Source organism: Pelecanus crispus, chromosome 1 (assembly GCF_030463565.1).
Source record: "Pelecanus crispus isolate bPelCri1 chromosome 1, bPelCri1.pri, whole genome shotgun sequence".
Lineage (NCBI taxonomy): Eukaryota > Metazoa > Chordata > Aves > Pelecaniformes > Pelecanidae > Pelecanus > Pelecanus crispus.
In genome coordinates this window covers 107,181,004-107,205,123 of record NC_134643.1, presented here as the reverse complement: position 1 = coordinate 107,205,123, position 24,120 = coordinate 107,181,004, and the positions used below count along the sequence as shown (strand labels likewise).

Below are 24,120 nucleotides of genomic sequence, written 5' to 3'. Positions count from 1 at the left end.
AAAAGCCTGCCCCCCTGTTTCTTATAAGTCCCCTTTAGATACTGAAAGGCCACAATATGGTCTCCCTGGAGCCTTCTCTTCTCCAGGCTGTACAACCCCAACTCTCTCAGCCTGGCCTCACAGGACAGGTGCTCCAGCCCTCAGATCATTTTTGTGGCCCTCCTCTGGACCCGTTCCAACAGGTCCATGTCTTTCCTGTGCTGAGGACTCCAGAGCTGGATGCAGTACTCCAGGTGGGGTCTCACAAGAGCAGAGTACAGGGGCAGAATCACCTCCTTCGACCTGCTGGCCACTCTTGATGCAGCTCAGGATATGGTTGGCTTTCTGGGCTGCAAGCGCACATTGTTGGCTCACGTCCAGCTTTTCATCCACCAGTACCTCCAAGTCCTTCTTGGCAGGGCTGCTCTCAATCCCTTCATCCCCCAGTCTGTATTGATATCAGGGGTTGCCCAGACCCATCATGGGCAGGACCTTGCACTTGGCCTTGTTGAACCTCATGAGGTTTACACAGGCCCATATCTTGAGCTTGTCCAAGTCCCTCTGGATGGCATCCCGTCCCTCAGGTGTGTCAACCACAAGCACCACTCAGCTTGGTGTCATCTGTAAACTTGCTGAGGGTGCACTTGATCCCACTATGTCATTGATGAAGTACTAGACAGTAGTATTAGACAGTACTGGTCCCAGTACGGGCCCCTGAGGGACACCACTTGTTACTGATCTCCATCTGGACATTGAGCCACTGCCCACTACCCTCTGGATGTGACCATCCAACCAATTCCACGAAGGAGGAAGGCTTGCTTTCCTCTTCTAATAAGGGAGAAAACCTGCTGAATTTAAGATATTGTAGCCCAGAAACATAGAATCATGTGATCAGAAGCAGATAACTAGTACCACCTGTATGCTGAAAACCACGGTTTAATAAAAATCAAAACTTACATTTGAGTTACCAGGGGCACATGTCACATGCACACTCACCCACCGTGATTTTACAAGATTTTTGCTTTCATATGGACATGACACAAACACTGAAAGACATTCTTTTGTGATGTCACAAGATCATGCTTTGTTTCTTAACATAAACTTGAATGAACATACAGATATAGGGATAGTGTCTTTGCAGTTTAAAAGGTGCCGGATAAAGAATATGTTCAACAGGTTTTCTGAATCACTCTGAATTTCACTTACTCTGTAGGAAAACTACCAGTACAAGCACAATATTAACTTTGATTACTTTAAATTTGGGGGGGTGGTTGTGGTCTGCTTGCTTTTTTGACCGTGCATAAGCCTCATGGTAGAAAAAATGAAACTACTCTCATGCTTCTGAACTCTAGCTGAGGGATTATTTACGAGGTCTTGCACATGAAGACCTTGAAGCATGCCAGAGAGCAGAAGCAGATGGCATAGCTAGGAGCCAGAGAGGCTTACTCCTCAGCTTTCTGGAGGTGAGCTTTTGTTCTACCTACAGCTGAGAAAAACTGGAGATGGGAAACAAGATGTGAGCCAGAGAGGAAACTGAGTAATAGCTGGGTCCAAGATGTTAGTTCCTCCGATGGGGCTTACTTATTACAATGTCTGCTGGCAGCTAGTAGGAAAGAGTTTTAAACTCCTCCTTTGCACCACAGAATTGACTTCCACAAACTGTTGTAGAGGAAGCATCTGTGGATGCAAAATATCCTGTAACATCTAGATAATACAAGGAAAGAGAAGTGAACTGGCCTGCTCTATACTTGTTTGTGTTGGAGGTATGATGCAATGTCTGTGCACACACTTGGTGAAGGAGTTGTTGATGTCTCTTCTCTTTTTCCCCAAACAGGCAATGTGATATGAACAGTTACCACTTCAACTTCCTGATTCTTGAAACAGCACTGATGCCGCTTGTTCTCCTTCTTTTTTCTCTTTACCTTTCCCATACAGTCAAAGTATCAGCAGTAGAGGTCAACACACCAGAAGAGATATTTGTGGAGAATGGGACAGACGCAAAGCTTCCATGCACATTCACATCTGTGGAAGTGATCAGCAGCGCAGCATCTGTTTCTTGGAGTTTTCAACCAGAGGGAGCTGCAACTCGTATCTCAGTAAGGAATGGCTGTAGTGGAACAAACCTGGGAGGGGAGGCTGTGATAAGTATGCAGAGGTCTTCTAGTTGGTTCTGAGGAGCAAGCAAATATGGATTGGAGCCTCCTTCCATGTGTCTTGTCTCTATCACTGTGACTTTAGGGGGGCTTTTTTAGAATTGTTTAAAAGTATTGCCATATGCTAGATTCCTGCAAAGACTGGAGTGTGCAGCGGCTGTAAAATATACTGGTACTTTGTTAGTCAGTGGAGAAGGGTGTTAGTGTGGTAGCAGTATGTATAAAGTAGATGAGCATCTAGGAATCTTTTAAATTTTTTATCTTCTGGCACTTGAAATGAGCTGCAGAGCTGTGCACTGAATGACAGCGATCACAGAATTTGAATTACCACTATTACAGTGTTACATTGTGGTTGTGCATGTTGCTTATTTTCTGCTTGTGTACTCTATGGCCTCTATTGGAAAGGGTTTAAAATAAGACTAGTCTCCCTGGTTTCAGAACAGAATTGAATTGTTCAAATCAGTAAGCCATTACATCCTCATATTTTAGTTATTTGACAAGTAAAATAAGTCAGACTAGCAAGCAACTTAGGTTAATAATAATTGCCATCACTCATTTTCTGTATGTTGAGCCAAAGTGTGCTCAGATCCTTTGGGTGTGAACCTTCAAAGAAGTGGCTTTGGTAGGTTGTTAGCTGTTGTCTTCCTCTGTCGCATAAGCTGTCCGCATCTGAGTCTGAGCTCTCTGAGACTTCTGTTTCCCTCTTATTCCTTGCCCTGAGTGAGAATTTAGAGGAAGCAGAACAAAGGACTCTGGGGCAGCAGGGAAGATGTGGGGACAGCAGGTTGCTCAGCCTGTTAGTGCTTGTTGTCGTCCCTCTGCTGCAGACATGAGATCATTTAAACTCTAGGATCCCTTCAATGTCCAGAACGGAGATGATCCAAAATGGTGTATGAGCATCTTGCTCAATATATAGAGCTCTGAAGAATCAGTTTCTGAACTGTCAGTGAATAAATATTTAGTTTTGAAAGGGAGCTCTTCTCTTTGGGAAGCCAAAGCAGTAGCTGGGCAAAACCTTAAGGAAGTAGGGCATATTTCCTGCCAGTGTTGAACAGGATGGATGAAAAGAAGCCATCTGTTTGTACGTTTTCCGCTCCCCATAGAAGCGTCCACCATATATCCTGTTTTGCCCTTCTCTTTCTGCATCACTGTCTAAACCCCTTATTGTAGAAATACAACTTCAGGACATAAGATTTTTTTGGAAGCGATGTCAATGTAGACATTCTACCTGGACGTAGTTACCAGCACAACTGAGAGAAAAGCAAATCATCTTTGAGCAGAAGTGACCCAGCATGATCTGATGTTAATTCCCTGTTTCTTTTGAGGGGCTGAGGAGGTACAGAGGGCAGATTTTTTTATGAACCCAAGTCACATCAATTACATGGCTTGGTGGGCGTTAATTTGAAAGATCAGTCTCATGATCAGCTTATGTCTGAGCTAAGTCCATGCTTCTTGTGAAAAGGCTGGTCCTGTGCTTCTTTAGAATCAGCACTGGCAATCTTGTGGCCATGTGGTGAGGCTGACTTGACTGAAAGCTTCCCGTGCTTGTCCCCTTCCCCCTCCACATGCCCAGTTATAGAGACATCTCTGTGTGAATGGAACAACTGATGACAGCAGAGTTTCACAATCAGCTTAAACCAGTCTAAACCCATCAGCTTTAGGTTTCAAAAGAAGTTTCATGTTAAATCACTTAATCATAGGCATGGAGTGGTTTGAATTACTTAGCTTGTGTTTCAGGACATATTTTACTTTGTGATTTCTCCTCCCCCAGGTGAGGACACCTAGAGAGCTGAGGAATCTGCCTCTTGCCTTCTAGACTTCAGTCAGATGACTCCCCCCTGTGCACAGGGGTGTGGTAATGCAGTGCCTCTGTGCTAAAGGTTATAATCCAGCTGGAAATGCTGCAGACTGATGCAGATTTCCTCCAAAATATTGACAGATGACTGTGTGCTAGCAGACATTCTACCAGATGAGATAGTTTGTTGGATTTATGCTAGCCTGTAGACAACAAATAAGTGTCAGATCGACTGCAGCACAACAGATGGTCATGTGCACATACCTGATCTGGATAAGACTTATGCTGCCAAATGATATTCAGAGTGCAGGTTTGATAGAGAGGTTGCTGGAATGGCAAGCCTCAAATCAAGGGTAGGAACAGGAAAAGAGATGGGAGATGACTTGAATGGAAAGAGGACTGGCTTGTAGCCAGTCTGTTCTGCCTGTGGCAGAGAGACTGCTTCGTAAAGAAGGCTGTAGAAAGAAGAAGCTGGAATACTGTTTTAAATTTCTTTAACCATGCTCTGGAGACTGAACTGAAGAGAGTTTGGGTTGATTCTTGGTTGAATTTGTATTGCTCTCTTTCGGAATGTGAAATTGAAAATGAATGTGCTCCTGCAATACAGCCTTGATCCCTTTCTTAGGGTTATGGCCAGTGTTCAAACATCCCATGTTTGAAAGCAGAGTTGTCCTGTAGAAGTCTATGCAGTTCTACTGCTGTAAATTCCAATTTTGGTCGTATATAGCAAGGAAACATGCAGTTTCTCCTCAGACTGTACTAGACAGGTTCATTCTTCAAGGGCTCAGTTTTGGGGCCAGTCTTGTTTAATATCTTTATCAATGATCTGGGTGAGGGGATTGAGTGCACCCTCAGTAAGTTTGCAGATGACACCAAACTGGGTGGGAGTGCTGATCTGCTCGAGGGTAGGATGGTCCTGCAGAGGGATCTTGATGGGCTGGATTGATGGGCTGAGACCAACTGTATGAGGTTCAACAAGGCCAAATGCCGGGTCCTGCACTTTGGTCACAACAACCCCATGCAACGCTACAGGCTTGGGGAAGAGTGGCTGGAAAGCTGCCTGGCCGAAAAGGACCTGGGGGTGTTGGTTGACAGCCAGCTGAACATGAGCCAGCAGTGTGCCCAGGTGGCCAAGAAGGCCAACAGCATCCTGGCTTGTATCAGGAATAGTGTGGCCAGCAGGAGCAGGGAGGTGATTGTCCCTCTGTACTCAGCACTGGTGAGGCCGCACCTGGAATACTGTGGCCAGTTTTGGGCCCCTCAATACAAGAAGGACATTGAGGTGCTGGAGCATGTTCAGAGAAGGGCAACAAAGCTGGTGAAGGGTCTGGAGCACAGGCCTTATGAGGAGCAGCTGAGGGAACTGGGATTGTTTAGCCTGGAGAAGAGGAGGCTGAGGGGAGACCTTATCGCTCTCTACAGCTACCTGAAAGGAGGTTGTAGTGAGGTGGGTGTTGGTCTCTTCTCCCAAGTAGTTAGCGCTAGGACAAGAGGAAATAGCCTCAAGTTACATCAGGGGAGGTTTAGATTGGATATTAGGAAAAATTTCTTCATGGAAAGGGTAGTCAAGCATTGGAACAGGCTGCCCAGAGAGGTGGTGGAGTCACCATCCCTGGAGGTGTTCAAAAAAGGGGTAGATGTGGCACTTTGGGACATGGTTTAGTGGGCATGGTGGTGTTGGGTTGATGGTTGGACTGATGATCTTAGAGGTCCTTTCCAACCTTAGTGATTCCTAGTTTTTACTTTCATTAAAAAATAATCCAGCCACCAAGCCAGAAAACATGAAATTGATTATTACTTTACTGTTAATTGGTTTAGTGGTGGACTTGGTAGTGTTAGATTAATGGTTGGACTTGATGATCTTAAAGGTCTTTTCCAACCTAAATGATTCTGATTCTCTGATTTGTGGTCATGTCTGTGGAGTGCAGGGCCAATGTGCAACTTAGTCACCTAAAAACTGGGAAACGGTTATATTTAGTCACTGTGAAGGTTTCTGGAAAACAGCTAGGTATGCCTTAAATGGCTCATGGGATTTTTTTGGGGATGGAGGGAAAGAGGGTTTTGCATGTTGATTTAGCTGTGCTGTAGTTGAAAGTAACACACAGCAAAACAGGAGATAGGAAACTTGGTATCCTTTTCCTACTAGGATGCAGAAGGCTTCCTGTGCCTGAAAGACAGATGGCTGTGATCCAGAACTGTTCTATCCTTTAATTATTGCCAGGTTACCAGCCTTTTTTCTCTTTCCCCCACCTCCTTGTCTGTGAAACCCCGTGTCTCCAAAAGCAGGAAAAAAAAACCCCAAACAATCCAACCACAAAACAAACCAAAACCAACAGAGAACTCAAACTTGCCATCTGTCATGGTAGTATGGTTGAGGTATAAGCCATAGCATGGTTATGTGATCAAGAGGCAACAAGCCAGACTAAAGTGGTGAGGCAGGAGGAAAAATAATCTCAAATACTAGCTGTGTATAATACAGTGGATTCTGGGAGAATGCTGTAATAGTGAGAGAAACATGGTAGCTCTGTAATCTCTAATTGGATTGTTCTTATATCCTCTTTTCCTTGACTACAGTTTTTCTATTACTTTAATGGAAAGCCATACCCTGGAAAGGACATACCATTTAAAGACAGGATCACTTGGGCTGGAGATCTTAACAAGAAAGATGCTTCTATCAGTATATCGAACATGCAGTTCCGGGACAACGGCACTTACATTTGCGATGTGAAGAACCCACCTGACATTGTTGTCAAACCAGGAGAAATCCGAGTTAGAGTTGTGGAGAAAGGTATTCACCCTATATAATTTTTTTTCTTTCCTTTTTTTTCCTGCCCCCCCCCCCCCCCCGTGTCTATATCACTTTTCTTGCGGGTGGGGGAGTAGCCTGGAGGGAACAACTATCTTTTTAATTCTCTTTTTCCAGGAACTAATAATCAAAATGATATTCTGTCAGTTCTTTAAAAAACTGAATGTCATACCCTTTTCCTCTATACCCACTACTTCCTATGCTTGTAACAAGTATTAGCAAAAGCTGATGGAAGCCTTGATGAATACCCATCTTCTCATTTCAAAGTCCTATGAATTTTTTTTTCTATATTATGCTACATCAGGAGTTAGGAAGACTTTTGAAATCTTGGGAGCAAGGAGAGAAAGTGGCAGACTCTTCTTTCTGGAACCCATCCAGTATATATACTCAAAACAAGCCTAATCATCTGGCCCAAGCATGTACTGACAGACAGTGAAATGCTACTGTCTTCCATGTGAAGGTGTTTGTGTTGGATGTGCATTCAGTCTCTTTTAGTCAGATGTTCTTACAGTATCCATGGCGACCCTTACAAACTGCAAGGGCTGGCTACTTGCAGGCATTTAAGGCTTCTGGTTAGCATTTGGTAACAGTGATCACAGTTCGAGAACACTTGCATTCTGTATGTCAATTTGTCTCTTGGCCATCCAAAACATTTGATTGGTCTAGCTAAGCTGGAGGTCAGCCAAAGTGTGACTGTTCCTACAATGAAATGGTTCTTACAGGGATCAGATTTCCAAATTTATATTTAATAAGGACAAGAATAAATGTTGAATTAAAAAACGGCAGTGCTGATACAGCTATTCCATTGGATTTTAATATGTTAGGAAAGATACCTATGTGTATGCTCTAATTAGAATGATACTGCTGCTATAACAGGTGTGTACCCCTGCTCATGAGGTCATTCCATGTACTTACATAGGCAAGGTCTGTATCTAACTCTTCTCTTCACAGAGCAGTTTGAGTTGGATGGGACCTCCGGAGGTCCCGCCATCACTTAGAACTTTCTGTTTCTTGGAAGTTTGAAGTCTGTATGAAATAGGGTCAGTTTATTTTCTTACAATGTATTTGGTAGTCTCTATGAAGAAGCAGTAAAGCAACTGCTGGTTTGGCTAAGTCAGGCTGTCTTGGCAAAGCCTCTTCAGATTTTAACCCAGCTTAAGCAAATGAAGACTGACTTCAATACACTAATTCAGCTGATACTTTTTAACAGACTTGCATGCCAACTTCCCCATAGGTGGAGCATCTGGACAAGAGAATCTCACTGTTTCTGAAGGGAACCCTGTACTTGCAATACTTCTCGTCATCAGAAAAATGCTGCAACAATTGTCTTAAAATTCTTAGCAAGACCTTGAAAACAGGTTTTCAAGCTATAGTTGTAATGCTGTCTTGCATTCTGACTTTACCTGAAAGTACTGCTCTTGTGATAGGTTGTAAATCATCCTGAACTGAGCTGGAGAAAGTTTTTCAATTGAAATAAGTACATGTTGACTCCTGGGTTTCTTTTTTTTTTTTCTTTTTTTTTTTTTTTTTTACTATGTATACATTTAATTGTTCTGAATCATATGTCTGGTGTTATAGACTGTTCAAAGCCACCTATGTACTTTACACATTTAAATGATCTCATAGATGCTTGATTAGTTTTAGATTTTGGATTAAACATTTAATAAGTTCCGGTTTGGCTTAACTGTTTAAAATTGCCAAGCCAAGCTAACTCAGCTGATTTTCACTGCAGTATCTACATAGTGCTTGCACAAACAGCTCCATCAACTACGTTGGCAGAATCCTACTGGCAGGAATGAGAAACAGGACTGTTCTTTCACTAGTGCGTCTGAATCTGGAAAGGACTACTGTTCAAAGCCTAAATGACAGAAATTTGTAGGGAATTCCAAGTCCTTACATTAGGCTGCCCCTACTTGTAATAGGAAGCTACTTAACACTGTGTTCAAGACAGCTTGTGTTATCTGGAGGTAGTACATCTTTGATCTGAACTCTCATGGGGGGAAAGACTAGAATTGTTGTATGAAAATCTTTATACTTAGCAGCAATGGAAAACTTCAATTTCCTGTCTATTTCATAAAACTGATATTAACACACTTGCAGCAAAAATGGAAGTTGCTTTGAATTATGGTGATATTTAGTGAAAAGTGTTCTTTGAAAGGCTGGATTTTTGGCTTGTGTTAAGCTATTAACTTAAATGTTAGCTTTCGGTGTTTGGTCATGTAGCTGGGACTGTTACAATGAATTCATTGGCTGCTCTGCAAGTACTTATGAGGAATTCGTGTAACTGTGGAATGCTGAAAAATATAAGAAAAGCATGGGGGGGGAGACATTCTTCAGCTGAACCATGTGGTCGTAAAATTGTGTGAGCTTTTCTATAGTCTATTGGACCATGTTCTGAGAGGCAATAAAGCCAGACTCTAGTTTCATGTGCAAATAGTTGCATTTTTTTATATGGTCTTGAAAACCTCTGTCAACAGAAAATAACTGTTGTCCTTTACTCAAATTCAACCAACCAAAAAACTCCCCCTGAGTCAAAGAAATGACAAAACTATCAAATTTTTAATATCACTCTTTCAGCAGACACTCTGCACTATAGTTTTGGATTGCTGCTTACTTTCTTGCTCTGAAAAAGTGTGTGTGGTTTTTTTTCTTGTGTACAAGGCTACAGCTGGTCTGCTAACAGAAATGCATGTCTGCTCTGATGCTTTTGCAGACAGTTATTCCTGCACTTGGAAAGGTGAAAAAGCACAGAAACTAGGGAACTCCTACTTCTTATATGCCTCAAAATAAATTTATCTTTGCATGGGGCTCAAACATAATCTCAATCTTCTGTACCTGAAAAGTATTACCATTTGTAGGACTTTCTTCCTTAATAGCAGATGGATCTCTTGGCTGCTGAAAGGTTCTGGAAAGAAGGGATGTCCTCCTCTGAATTGTGGCACTCCTGTCTTCCTCTTTAATTTCTTACTAAGATTTCAAATTACCATGTTACGAATTGGCATCTGTGATGGGTTGACCCTGGCTGGATACCAAGTGCCCACCAAAGCCACTCTGTCACTCCCTTCCTTAGCTGGGCAGGGGAGAGAAAATATAATGAAAGGCTCATGGGTCGAGATAAGGACAGGGCGAGATCACTCACCAATTACTGTCACAAGCAAAACAGACTCAACTTGGGGAAAATCCGTTTAATTTATCGCCAATCAAAACTGAGTAGGGTAATGACAAATAAACCCAAATCTTAAAACACCTTCCCCCCACCCTTCCCTTCTTTCTGGGCTCAACTTAATTCCTGATGTCTCTACCTCCTCCCCCCGAGCAGCGCAGGGAGATGGGGAATGGGGGTGGCGGTCAGTTCATCACACGTTGTTTCTGCTGCTCCTTCCTTCTCAGGGGAGGACTCCTCACACTCTTCCCCTGCTCCATTGTGGGGTCCCTCCCACAGGAGACAGTCCTCCACAAACTCCTCCAACATGAGTCCTTCCCACGGGCTGCAGTTCTTAATGAACTGCTCCAGCGTGGGTCCCTCCCACAGGGTGCAGCCCTTCAGGAGCAGACTGCTCCAGCGTGGGTCCCCCACGGGGTCACAGGTGCTGCCAGCAAACCTGCTCCAGCCTGGGCTCCTCTCTCCCCAATGGAGCCACAGCTCCTGCCAGGAGCCTGCTCCAGTGTGGGCTTCCCACGGGGTCACAGCCCCCTTCAGGCACATCCCCCTGCTCCGGCGTGGGGCCCTCCCCGGGCTGCAGGTGGGTATCTGCTCCCCCGTGGGCCTCCATGGGTGCAGGGGCACAGCTGCCCCAGCATGGGCTGCACCAGGGGCTGCAGGGGAATCTCTGCTCCGGTGCCTGGAGCACCTCCTGCCCTCCTTCTGCACTGACCTTGGTGTCTGCGTAGACGTTCCTCTCACATATTCTCACTCCAGCTGCAGTTTGTGTCCCATTGTCTTTTTTTTGTTGTTTCCCTTCCTTAAATATGTTATCCCAGAGGCACTACCACTATTGCTGATGGGCTTGGCCTTGGCCAGCAGCATGTCTGTCTTGGAGCCGGCTGGCATTGGCTCTATTGGACATGGGGGAAGCTTCTAGCAGCTTCTCACAGAAAGCCACCCCTGCAGCCCCCCCTGCTATGGTAACCTTGCCACGCAAAACCAATACAGCATCTAACACTGGAGAGCTAGGAAAGCTGATGACACGATATTTGGCCAAATGATGGTATGATCAGTCAAACAGCTGGAGGTCAGGTAGCACTTCTCCTGAAAGTCACTGAACTCAAAATGAACAGTACTAAACATAAGCCCTGTTTTCTTAGTATGATGCCTCTGCTTCAGGTTACTGTGTTGTGCTGCTCCCTTCTGGGTAAGTATGTCAAAATAGGCTTGGTCTACAGACTGCAAACTTGCTGGGAATGCTTTGTATAAGCATGGTCTGTGGTCCTTGCTGGAACGAGTCCAGCAAAGGGTGACTAAGATGATTAAGGGACAGGACCACCTTTCATAAGAGGAGAAGCTGAGAGAGCTGGGGTTGTCTAGCCTGCAAAAGAGAAGAAAGGCTCAGGGGGATCCTCTCACCAGGTGTTTATGTACATTGATAGGATCTACAGAAGACTGAGCCAGGCTCTTCTGTGGTGCCTAGTGACAGGACAAGAGACAATGGGCGTAAATTAAAACACAGGAAATTGTGTCTGAACATAAGAAAGAAAATTTTTACTGTGGTTGAACACTGGAATAGGTTGCCCAAAGAGGTTGTTGAGTCTTCCATTCTTGGAGATAGTCAAAACCAAACTGGATGGTTGTGGTTTAGCCCATCGGCAACCAAGCACCACACAGCTGCTTGCTCCCCCTCCCCCTCTGGGGGGATGGGGGAGAGAAGTGGAAGGGCAAAAGTAAGAAAACTCATGGGTTGAGATAAGAACAGTTTCATAATTGAAATAAAATAATAATAGTAATAAAAATTGTAATGAAAAGGAGAACAATGAGAGAGAGGAACAAAACCCAGGGAAAAAAAAAACAAGTGATGCAACTGCTCACTGCCTGCCGACCAATGCCCAGCCAGTCCCCAAGCAGTGATTGCTGCCCCCTGGCCAACTCCCTGCAGTTTATATACTGAGCATGACATCATATGGTATGGAATAGTCCTTTGGTCAGTTTGGATCAACTATTCCGGCTGTGCCCCCTCCCAGTTTTCTTTTGCACCTGGCAGAGCATGGGAAGCTAAAAAGTCCTTGACTAGTGTAAGCAGTACTTAGCAACAACTAAAACATCGGTGTGTTATCAGCATTATTCTTATACTAAGTCCAAAACACAGCACTGTGCCTGCTACTAGGAAGAAAATTAACTCTATCCCAGCCAAAACCAGGACATGGACAGAGTAGTGAGCGAACTGTGCTAGCTGACCCTGCTTGAGCAGGGGGGTTGGACTGAACAACCTCAAGATGTCCCTTCCAACTTCGATGATTCTGTGATGATCAGATGCAGGTATCTGAGAAAGACTTTTCTATGTAAGATGTTTTACCTGTTGGATCTTGTGCTGATTCACTTGTATTTGGTGCAAGTAGCTAGTGTAGCATGGAGTTTTGTAAGAAACCCTCTGGTCTAAGATGTTCCTTGTATTAAACATGATGTGGGGGAGAGGGGAGGGACTCCGTTTCTTACTGGGAAAAGCTATAATGGTAGTCTGTGTATTCTTTATCTTGTAAGTCTTTTGTACTCATTCTCTGGTTGGCTTTTATTTCTGGCTGCTCTGTCTTGGTCTGCCCTCCCCCAAAATTATATTGGGGAAAATGTGAGTAAAGCAATACTGTGCTCCTATAAGCATGTTTCTAGTGTCGTACAAAGATCCTGACTTAAGAAGGGAAAGAATGACTCTATAAAAATGTTTAGAGATGGACTTTGAGACACCAGAATCATGTATAAACACTCTTAGTAGTGATCATGGGTAGTAACTAGGCTGTCTGCTGCATGCTACCCAGAGAACACCCAACCTTCAGCACTCCTAGTTGGTTGGCAATGTGCTACATTCCAATCTGCTTTCAAGTGTGCCTGCCTTTTCCTGTTGACCTCGCTGGGAATTGCCAGATGAATGTAACTTTTTTTTTTCCCCTTCAGAAACAAAATGAGACAGGGTTGTCCTCATTGTCACTTGTGTTCCCTGACATGTAAAAATTTTTGGTTCAATATAGACTTTCTTCTGAAGGACGGTGACATTAAGAACACTCTTGGTGCGTGCTTTGTTCATACATTATTCTGCTGGCTGCCTGCTTTCGCTACCACTTAGGCTGCATGTTACAATTCCTGGATATTACATTAGTGCCTTCTGCTCTAAATGAATCCAAGGTCAACAGCATTTGTGGTTTGCACTTCTGTTAATCAGGGAATGCAGAAGAGTTGAATGTTTTCTCCCTTCTCTCCCCAGACAGCCTGCCTGCGTTCCCCATTGCCATGGTGGCAGGGATAGTCATCGGTACGGTTACAGGTCTCTCACCGCTCATCTCTATTGTCGTGTGTCTTGTCATCAGAAAGAACAACTCTAAAAAACGATACTCTGGGTAAGAGATCTCCCTCCTCACCTGTGGATGATGTGAGGAACAGCAGCAGGATCAGAGGGAGGGCTTAGAGCGGGGTAGGAGTTGTTTCAGCCAAGTCTTGGCAGCCATGGCTAGGGACAGGGTATGGCCATGTGGAGCACTGGTCATCTGCCTATAATGATTATCTCTGTACTGTGTTTGAAAAGACCTACTGACCATGAGTTGCACCTGAAAATCACTAAATGTTGGAGCTGATCCCCAGCCACAAGCATATATGCCCTAAGAACATGTAATCCAAGATCCCCTAGCTGTGGTCTGTTCCCCTTCCCTTCCCTTCCCTCCAGCCCTGCTCCCCGCTACCACCCCAACCCCCAAAGGAAAAGTGCCACACATGCACTTTTAAGAAATGCTCTGTGTTGAGATTAAGATGGGATTTGTCAGTTAGCAGTGTCTGGCTCCTGAGCCTGGACTATACTTGCCAAAACCCAATTCATCTCCACACTTCAAAGGAAGGAAGGAGTAGCCACTCTGCATCCATTCTCATTCACTGTCTGTTTTTTGTTAACTGTTACTATCCCTGCAGGGTTTTTAGTGTTAGGAAGGTAACTCCAAAGTGAAGCACAGATCTTTGAGGGGGCATATGAAAAAGCAACAAGTACTAACAAAGGCGGACTTGGAGTCCTGTGGTGATGGAGCTTGGTGCTGGTGGGCGAGGCGCTTCCTTTTTTCTCCTCTCTAATTAGCTGGTAATTTGCTTCTATAAGAAAGAATGAAAATTATGTATGTAGTCTTAGAAACAAACCCCAGACTTATAACTTTCTTCTGTTCTTCCCCAACAAATATTCCTGCTTCCTGCAGGTTCTTTGGCTTGCCTGTGGGATAAAAGAAAATAACTCCAAAAATAAACTTGTGGGGATTTCTAAATTAAACTTTGCCCTGTCCTTTTCCCAGTTGGAGAGCTTAGAGAAAGTGAGTTGGCTATTGCCCAATGGTAAGGCTAAATACAGCAAAGGTGGCTGTGTGTGCTCAAAATTGTGTGGAAAGCCTGGTTTTCCCTTTCTGCATGTGTCCTTCCCCTAAGAACTGAAAAGAAGCCTGCAGCGTCATGCACCAGCAGTGTGCTTGAGGTGGTCCGCTTGCCTTGCTTCCCAGTGACCTGCTCTCCAGTGTCTTCCTGCTGAAGGACACATGCTGGTGCTGAGCCTGGAGCAGTAGTTTATGCACTGTAATTTCTTGTAGTAGATTTAACTACTCTTGGGAAAGTAATCTCTGAAGTTTAAATACTGCTTTCACTGACCATGCCAGCTCTGCATGACATGTAAAGAGAAACCAAGTGTGCTGTGACCCCCTCCAAACTTATAGACTGTCTTCTACATGATGCTAACCCAGTGTGTGGTGGCGGTGGTGGTGGTGAGATGCACTTACTCTTAGATAACCATTCTGCCTTGAACTGAGGTGGGCTGGGGCACTGCGCGGCATCTGGAATCCCTGCATGGCCACAGTCTCCGTTCATGCTCTGACTTTGGTGTTTTTTTGTTTTTGTTTTTTTTTTTTTTTCTTTCTGCCTTGGTGTGCTGGGATCGGATCCTGCTTACCTTCCTCTCCTTACAGAGATCCTGATATAGACGCCAGATTGGGAATGTAACAGGGCTGGGTCTTCTCTTCCAGTCCCACTAGACACCATGGTAACTAATCAAGTTGGTGGTTGCTGTTAATACCTGTGTGTATGTGTACACATTTCCTCTTCCTTTGCTGACTAACCAGCTAGCTCTCTACTAACATAACTTCACTGTAATTTGTGCTGGAATCTGTTGGCAAAGGGATGATGCATTTCACTGGGTACTTGGGTTTCATTGTCTCATGTCTAACTGGGGTGGGATTGCTGCTTATCCCAGATGGTGTCCCTCCATCTCTTCCAACAGTGAACTTGCCAGTGCATTGACTAAAGCACAGGAAATTTAGAGCCCTTTCTGCGTCAAAAAAACAGTAAATTCCCTGTAAGTGTTCCTCTGGCTCAGACAGCTCAGGTGTTTGAAAAGTTGTGGTGATCTAAGTGCATTTAGTTGCTTAAACCTGAATCATGACTTTTAGATAGTGTAGATCTGAGGAATTTTGTGAGTAAAGCAAACAATTCATGATTACATCATTTTGGTAACAGAAGGGCTGCTTTGTCTCTGAGACAGTAGAAGCCCCTTGCTGTGATGGCTGGGGGCAGTATTTTTTTTTTTTTTTCCTTACTGCTGCTTACTTACTGTATGAGTAGCTAAGTGTTCTATGGTTTGACTTACCAAAGGATAAAAAATTATTGCCCTGTGAGGAGGTGGTCTGCTTAACGTCACTGTCCTCGTTTGTTTGCTTCTGTACTTGCTTTGTATACTGTCTGTCTACAAAGATTGGGGGAAAAGGATGCCCAGTGGTCAGAGAGTTGTGGTAGCAAAGGGAACTCCTTGTGTCTGCTGTCAGGGAGGTGGCTAGGTTTCTTTCCTGGGTGCTTCGGTATGAGGAGGTAGACCTAGCATTTAGAGACCCATTACTGCGTTGCCCAGAAGCTACTAACGTTAAGGTTAAGGGCATCTGCTCATATACTTAGGTCTGTGGTATTCACTTCTGTGTCTGTCACAAGCTTGTTTTCTTTTCGGTTCTGCTTTAAGCAGATGGAAAGAAGCAAGAGAGTGAAAACGGGCAACCTTCTTTTCGGGGTGTTGGGTCTCACCACAAGACAGTTTTCTTGTTTGAAAAACAAGATTTGCCTGATTAGATATTCAAGTAGCTATATTAGGGCACAGAGCTTACATGTCACGTGTGACTCTTAAAGTAATTGCTCCAGAGACTAGTGCCTGTTGTGAGTGGGCAGAATTATTTTGGGATTGTAGCCTACCCAAAAGCAAGGGAACTAATGTGGAGTTTGGTACGAAACCTTGCTGGTACAGAGAGCTGGTGGCTCTTGCAAGTGTTTGCTCTAACTGTAGCACTGGTATAACACTTGCCTCAGTGACTGGGACTGTTTAGCTTATAGTTAGAAGATAATTGCTGTTTACCACTGTTAACTGAGTCTGAAGCCTCAGTGAAGAAAACACACATGGTTTTAGACAGGTTGGGTTGAATGGGAATATCTAGGGAACAGGGGTTTTGGAGAAGCAGCGTGCTGTCCTATGTTAATAGTTACTCCTTCATGTTGCTTACCAGTGAGGCTCTGGGAGGAAGGATAGAGAAATGTCTGGGGAGAGATGGAGAATTTTATGTGTTTATTTCAGAATCCATTACGTTCATTTTTACTTTGGCATAATCTGCCACATTCATCTTGCCATCACTTGTTTTTTGTTTTTTTTTTGTTCCTTTTTTTTTTTTTTTTCTGTGCCTCTTGAACATTGTCGTGCAAACTCTGCTCTGCCACCTCGTCAGCTGCAGTACATCTGAGAGCTTGATGTCACCGGTTAAGCAGGCTCCGCAGAAGTCGCCCTCCGACACAGAGGGTCTGGTAAACAGCGTGCCCGCCAGATCACACCAGGTAAACTGCTTCCTGCTGCTTCCCGAAGCAGGATCCTCCCTGAGTGTGGGGAAGATGGTATGGAAAAGATAAAGGCAGGGCGGGACACATGAATTAGGTGCTGTCTGTTAAGGTGATGAGGGCTGGAGGGTAAAAGTGTCTGCTCCGAACAAGGGATGGGCAGTAAGCTGGGTCTGGTGAACTCTTCCGTAGAAGGCTTAGTGCAATTGAAAGAATAACATCTTGATATTAGTTGAGATGGAGTTTTATGCTCTTTTTCTACTAATGTACAAAAAAAGATGGTTCTGATCTTGTGTGTTAACATACGCAAGTGGTAGTAAGGTGCAAGGATGAGAGCCTGGCCAGGATGAGGAGCGGGCGGTGGGTAGCTGTTTGACATAAAGACAGCATTATCTACTAGGTGTTAATCACCCCATAAAGCTGCCTAATCTGTTCTAGGATTGTAATGGGGAGGAATTTTACTTACTCTCTCATCACTGTGAAGGTGCATGCTTTGTGGCATGCCCTTCCTTCACAAGGAAATGAGCCAGCCCAGTGCAAACACTAACCAGTGATGACCAGTTTGAAGATAACTCCTGCTGCTGAGAGCTCTCCTCTTCTGAGCCACACAACTTTTGTGGGCTCGAAACTGCCACGCTTTGTCTTGTGCTTGCTGCTGTTGGCAAAGTTCTGCTGACTTTGAAGGAAAAAGGTGGCTCTTATCCAGACTTAACATCCCATGGGAAATTAGTCAGAGGGGAGAGTGCATGAGTCAGACAGGGATCCTGCACAATATATGATTTCCTGTTAACAGTGTACAAGACTTCCTTATTTGTAAACTGTTTCTTACTTCTTGATTTGTGTATTCCCAGCAATTTTCCTGTGGAGTGAGTTTAAGTCTGAAATGGACATTTTCTTAATTCGCAACCTTTTTGCAAGTGGCTGCAGAGTAGTGTGTGAACTGATGGGTTTCGAAGTCAGAGTTAATACCCGATTTCTTAATTTCTCCTGACAAAATAACGGAGATGTGTGTTAATGTGTTAACACTACAGGAAAAAAATACAGTGCTGACAGTGAGCTGGATGAAGTCAAAGACCCTACTCTGTTGGGCTTCCAGTCTGGTTTTGAAATGCATCTTGTTCTTTTGCATTTTGAAATGCATCTGGTGCAGTATTTCCAGAGTTTTAGCGCATAGGCCCACAAAGCTACCTACTGACTTCAGAGAACAGTTATTCTCTGAACATAAAGGCAATATACTCAGGTTACAAGATTTAAAAATAGTTCAGATTTTGACTGGAGTGGGTCTAGTAGCAGCAGGCTGCCTATAAGGCCTAGATAAAGCTCGTCTTTTCTAGTTCATGGGAGGGGCTTCTAGAATGGGTGAATGAGACAGGTGATTCCCCCCTGCCAAAAAAAAAAGAAAAAAAAGAAAAAAAACTTACGTGTAGGATGTATGTTACAGTAGCTGTTGAAGTCAACTTCCCTAGGTCAAAAGACCAAGATGTTTTATCTAATTACTGTCATAGTAGGAAGCAGTACATGCAAGTGCCCTGAGAGCTACATGGAGGAAGAGTTTTGCTGTTCTGCACTTACATCTTGAAAGCAAAAATACTTTTATATTCCCTCTAATGTTTTGGCGTGAAAATTACTGTGTCCTCACCCTTCCGTGTCCCCAGTGTTCTGGGTCTCAATGTACTGGAAGGAACATGTCAGAGTAAATCTAAACTTTGTAAAGTTAACTCAGAATCAGTGTGCTTTTGCCCTTCTGTAGTCACTCCAGTCTGCTTGTTCCCTGACAGAGTCCTCCAGGGTCTTCCCACAGGTAAGTTCCTAAAGGAAACCTGAAGGGTGAACACTCCTGACCTCAGAAATATGGCAAATAGCTTTAGTTTTGCTTAGGTTTAGTTTAGTTTTTTAGTTTTTTTAACCTGTTTTGTCAGGCAAAGAGTGCTTTGTCTGGATTTTCTTTTCTTGGCAAACATTTGTAGCAGCAAGTGGTTCCTCTGCCTTCTGTTAAGCATTTGCCCTATCTTTACAGAACAGCAAGTAAACATATTTACTTTTCTTTAAAAAGATCCACAATAAAATCAGGGAAGATCAGATTTTGAACAGATGGTTTAAATCAGTGTGGAAACTAAATTTCAGTTGATTACACTTAAATTTTTAACTTCTAGCCATTGGTTTTTTTTTTCAAAAAAAGGGTGCTATCAACATGCAAATTAACATATTTGAAATCTAGCATCACATATAAGTAAAACGTGATATTTCTTGGTAATCAAGAAATTAGTTGTAGTATTCAAGCTTTTGAGCCGTTGTGTGGGTGAAATGCTGATATTCAGATTCTAGCAGTTCCCAGAAGCTGTTGCAGGCTGCTTGCTGATTCGGGCACACTTTTGTGTCTTGGCTTGCCTGGCAGTTTTAGTCCAGTGGTTAACACAGTCAATGCTGTGGTCAAACTGTAAAGGCCCGTGGATTTCCTTGTGGCCTCTTACTTGCTAGGAAGTGTAGGAAGTGACTGAATGCTTCGTGCTTCACTGGTGGAGAAGAACTGTGAATACAAATATACAACCCCTGCCTCTGCAAGTTAAAAACAGTAATAGAGGTGTTCACTCTCAAAGAGTGGCGTTTAAATTAATGACGTTTATTCATTTTGTTATTTATGTATCAGTTTAAGAATCAGCGATGAAGTATTTGTCCACATCACTTCTCAGCTGAAAGTGTGCTTGTGCCTGCACTTCCTTTGTGCTTTGGGGGCACGTTTATCAAGTGTGGACCTTGCTTTCTGGAGTGCCCCAGAGTGCTGAAAGTATGCATGTCTGATTCCGTGAATGTTCAGCTGGTTGAATCAACTCCACTTGTTTTCACTGTGTCTTCCTTCTCAGCAGGTATGTTCTGTCCTGTCAAATTTGTATGTCGTGTTTCTTCTCCATGCCATCATTCTCTAGTGACTTATATTCTACCATGACTGTTACTTGGATGAGTGAGAAAAACATTTCCAATGAAGGCAAGAACTATACGTGTTTCCCACATGGATGTCCTTGTTTAGGTAGTAATCTGGATTGCAGCAGGCAAACTGGAAGGCAGGTGTGTGTTGTGCCAAGATATGCTCACTCTAAGGTGGCTGTCAAATTTCCGCTTTGCAAGTAGCTGAGTATTCATTTCTGGGCAGGCTGAAGGACCACTGTTGTTAAAGTGTAACTTCCACAGAAGCGTATTTCTGATGTACAGAGCAGTATGGGACAGAGATCCTAAGCAGGTAGGTCTGTCAGTGCAGAAGCAGGGAGCACTAAAGCTACAGAAACTTAAGTGCAGCTCTCTGGCTTTACTCTTTCTGGTTTAAGACATACCTGAGCAGGCTATGTTTGAGCTCTGTTCCAGGCTTTGAACTGGACCCCAGGACCCTGGGAAGGAGCAGTTCATGGTGCCAGGAATCTTGATTTAAATCTCAGGTGAATTTCCTGAGCGGGTCCAGAAGAGAGCCACCAAAATGATCTGAGGGCTGGAACACCACTCCTATGAGGCCAGGCTGAGAGAGTTGGAATTGTTCAGCCTGGAGAAGAGAAGGGTCCAGGGAGACCTTATTGTGATCTTCCAATACTTAAAGGGGGCCTTCAGGAAAGATGGGGAGAATCTTTTTAATAAGGCCTGTTGTGACAGGACAAGGAATAACAGATTTAAACTAAAGAAGATTAGATTTAGACTAGACATTAGAAAGAAGTTTTTTACAGTGAGGGTGGTGAGGCACTGGAACAGGTTGCCCAGAGAGGTAGTGGAGGCCCCATCCCTGGCAACATTCCAGGTCAGGTTGGATGGGGCTCTGAGCACCCTGATCTGGTTAAAGCTGTCCCTGCTCACTGCAGGGGGGTTGGGCTAGATGACCTCTAAAGGTCCCTTCCAGCCCAAAGCATTCGATGAGTCTATGATTCCTGGAGCTGGAATCTGTGGTAGTTGCAACGTCTTTAAGAATCTGAAAAATTTGAAAATACTGTAGACCACTGTTAGACCATCATGGTCTAACTTTGCAATTCCTTTTTCTTTGCTGCAACTTGCAATTCATGACTCTGCTGACAAACTCTTAGCAAGGTATCAGTATACCTGCTACATTTTTCCCTTCAGTTCTGAATAGAAAAATCGCAAGGCTTAGGGAAGTGCTGGGGCTTATATGGCAGTGCTGGTCCATCTCCTGGTTCTGAAGAGTCAGGATGATCTTATTTGGGATTAGGTGAAATTTCTGAATTGTTTAGACTTTTTTGAAGCTTTTACTTGTGGAAGAAGAGTCTTTACAAAGATTCAGATCACTGGAGGTATCAAATGCAGGAAAAAAAATGGCCCTGGTGCTGATTATAATCAGCTAGAAAAACAGTTGGCAGCAAATCAAGTAGATGGAGCATTATAATAAATCCTTGGTCCTCCTTTGTGTTAGCTAATCTACCACTTCTTTAGGTGATAGCAAACCCACTGACACAATGATAGCTTGGTTTGGATCAGGTGATCACGCCAGTCAGTCTCTCCACCACCACCTAACATGCTGGTTGCAGCAAAATAACTATATTTAACCTGGCATAAAATTAGAATAGAGATAAGATAACTGATCCTGAGTGAACTCCTGTGGTAGAAAATTGACCCATCAGGATTACTTGGACAAAACTTGAAGTGCCATAGTGAGTACTTTATGCAGTTGTAGATTTATTTTTTTATTTTTTTTTAACTGATAGGAAGTGCTCTCGAGCTGAATTTATCATACTCTTGACCTATGGGCTCAGGCAGATGAGACTGCCAAAATTGCTTACAAATAAACCTTATGATCACTTCACCTCGAAGTTTGTATAGACACTGCACTCTAATTGGAGTTAGTAATGTAATCCTGATACAATGTTGGAGACCAGAACAACATGAGAGCCAATAGCGGAAAAAGAGAAAAAAACAGTGGTTCTAATGAGACTTGAAACCCAGAATTTTCTAAGACATCAGTGTCTTTTTTTTGAGCATTTTCTCAGTCTGCTATTTATATTCAGCATTTTATATCTGCTTGCAAGTTTTCATCCTTCTGTCCATCTCTTTCCTCTACTCTTTATCACTTGGGAAATACTTTACCCAGAAGGAAGAAAATTTGGATTTAAACCACTTCTGAAAGAGAACAAGGTATTTATCAGGTGCTCGCTTTGCCATTGTGTTGGGGGGAAAACAGCTGTGTGGAAGTGTACCTGTGGTCCTTCAAGGACTTAATTTTTCTGTACAGAAGGTCTCTCTTCATCTCTGGCCCCTAATTGCTTTGGAAGATAAATAGAAGGATTTCTGGCTCAGTTCCATAGAGATGTTTTCTAATTTGGCAGGATACCAAAAGGACTGGGGAGAAGGGGGTAGGAGAAATGCCTGTGAAGGCTACTTATTCCTGGGACACAGGGGAAACAGAAACAGTTTTAAATGGATGAAATGATTTTGAAGCAAAAACTGCTAAAAAAGCCGTAACCAAGCGACAAGATCTCTCCTTGTAATTTCCCCCACCACCCCCCCCCCCAATAGGACAGTCCCTTTCCCTCCTGCTCGGGGTGCGGTGTGTGGGTGCGTGGTCTCTCTGCTGAGGTCACTTGGTAGATGGTCGCAGCCTTCTGCTCTGTGCTTATGTCAGTCGGGGCATGCAGAATGGGAACTGCGGGTCAGACCTTCCCATTAAAGGTCCCACATGTCTTGTTGGGTACCTGCTCTTTATAGGCTGCAGTCCTGACCTCAGCCTATCTTGAATAGCTGCACTTTGCTTTCCTGTGGGCTGTGCTTTGGAGGACACGCTGTTTTAGGAAGGCGCTGGTGTGTTTGCATACCCTGCTGAAAGATGGTGCTGTAATGTCCTCCACTGCACCCCAGCAAGTAAAATGAAGGTGTGTGGCCATGCTTGCCCAGTGTGTTTGTGGAGGTGCTCGCTACCTGGGTTGGCTCAAAAGTCAGGTAAGAATTCTGCATTACTGCACTGTTTCAGTATTTTCTGGCTCACTGCTGTGTAAGTCTTGATCCCATCACTTGCTTGGGCAGTGACTGGTGTCATAAGGTGGCTGTAGGTTTGTTCTCTCCCTCTTATGCGAGTGGTACAGCTGTGCTGGGATTTACAGGACTTGAGTGGCAGTATGGGAAGTATACTCTGCTGTCTACTGGTAAATCTGTAGTACAGTTCCTCTTGAAAAATATTAAATCTGGCATGCATCTGACTTTGCTCCATAGCATGTAAGAATTGCTGCTATTCAGAACAAAGGATTCTACATTGTGCTTTTTGTGAGAAGCAAGCAGCCGTAGCAGTATTGAAGGGAGGAAATGGTGCTGTTTGGCATGCTACTGATAGGAGAAAGGTGGCAGACTAGAGCTCATTTGTAAGGGGAGGGTTCATTCCACCTGCTTCAAAGTGCCGTTAGCAGCCATAAAAGCTCTGTGGTCTTGCTTTAGCTTTGGTCTTGCTGCAGCCCATGCGGAAGTGAGGGGCAATATGGCCTATTTTGAAAAATACTGATTGTGCTTTTTTTATTCTGTTCTCAGGGCCCAGTCATTTACGCGCAGTTAGATCACTCTGGAGGACAGCACAGCGACAAGATTAACAAGTCAGAGTCTGTGGTCTATGCTGATATTCGGAAGAACTGAGATGAGATCCTAAGCTATCCAAAGGAAAACACACATTCAGACTGGAATTGCTTGAACAAGATTTGACCCAGAGAACTCACATGTGGCCTTTGATGCCTAGGCTAGGACCAATGCATGTGCATACAGAGGGAAAGATATATATGTATTGTGTGTAAATAGTCTATTTAATCGTACAGAAGTGAGACCAATGTTGCATGTTGAAATGCGGTAAGAATTTTGCTTATAAATTGCCAATATTCTTTTTTGTATCTTGTGTGACGAGAGAGAAAGTGAAAACTCGCATCACAATTTAAAAATATTTTTATCTTGATTATTAATGGAGAAACTGGAAGATGCCTGAAGATTCTAGATTGACCTGGAGATTCTTTTTTTGCTTATAGGGCCTGATTTCTTCTGTTGAGGTGAATATAAAGAAGGTGTCTTCTTTATATTCACAGAGTTCTTTATGTATACAGGGTATTCACCTTTCCTTGGTCAGATTCTCAGTACAAACTGCCTTCTCACATAAACTAGATGCTCTCACTTGGTCTTGTAAGCCAAATTGTGACTCCTAGCTATCAGAAATTTATGTCTTAGCAGTGTAAGTGAAGGAAATGTTTGGGCCTACCCGAGTTGTGTAACACAGGTCACAGAACTGTTTAATTCTGTATTGAGCCCATCTATTCAAGCTTAGTGCTTTAAGGTACACAGATAATGTTAATCTAATGAATTTTGTGAAATGGTAGTTTACCTGTGAAAACTTAAGAGCTAGTGAGTT

General features: G+C 43.7%; 1 protein-coding gene across 1 annotated transcript; it reads left to right on the top strand.

Annotated features, from left to right (window-relative positions):
• Positions 1-1,747: 1,747 nt before the first annotated feature.
• MPZL1 (myelin protein zero like 1) lies at positions 1,748-24,120 on the top strand. Its single transcript, XM_075721031.1, is given in 6 exon segments — positions 1,748-1,798; positions 1,800-2,075; positions 6,502-6,715; positions 13,141-13,273; positions 16,655-16,760; positions 23,262-24,120. Coding segments are annotated over 6 exon segments (882 nt in total). The 3' UTR covers positions 23,364-24,120.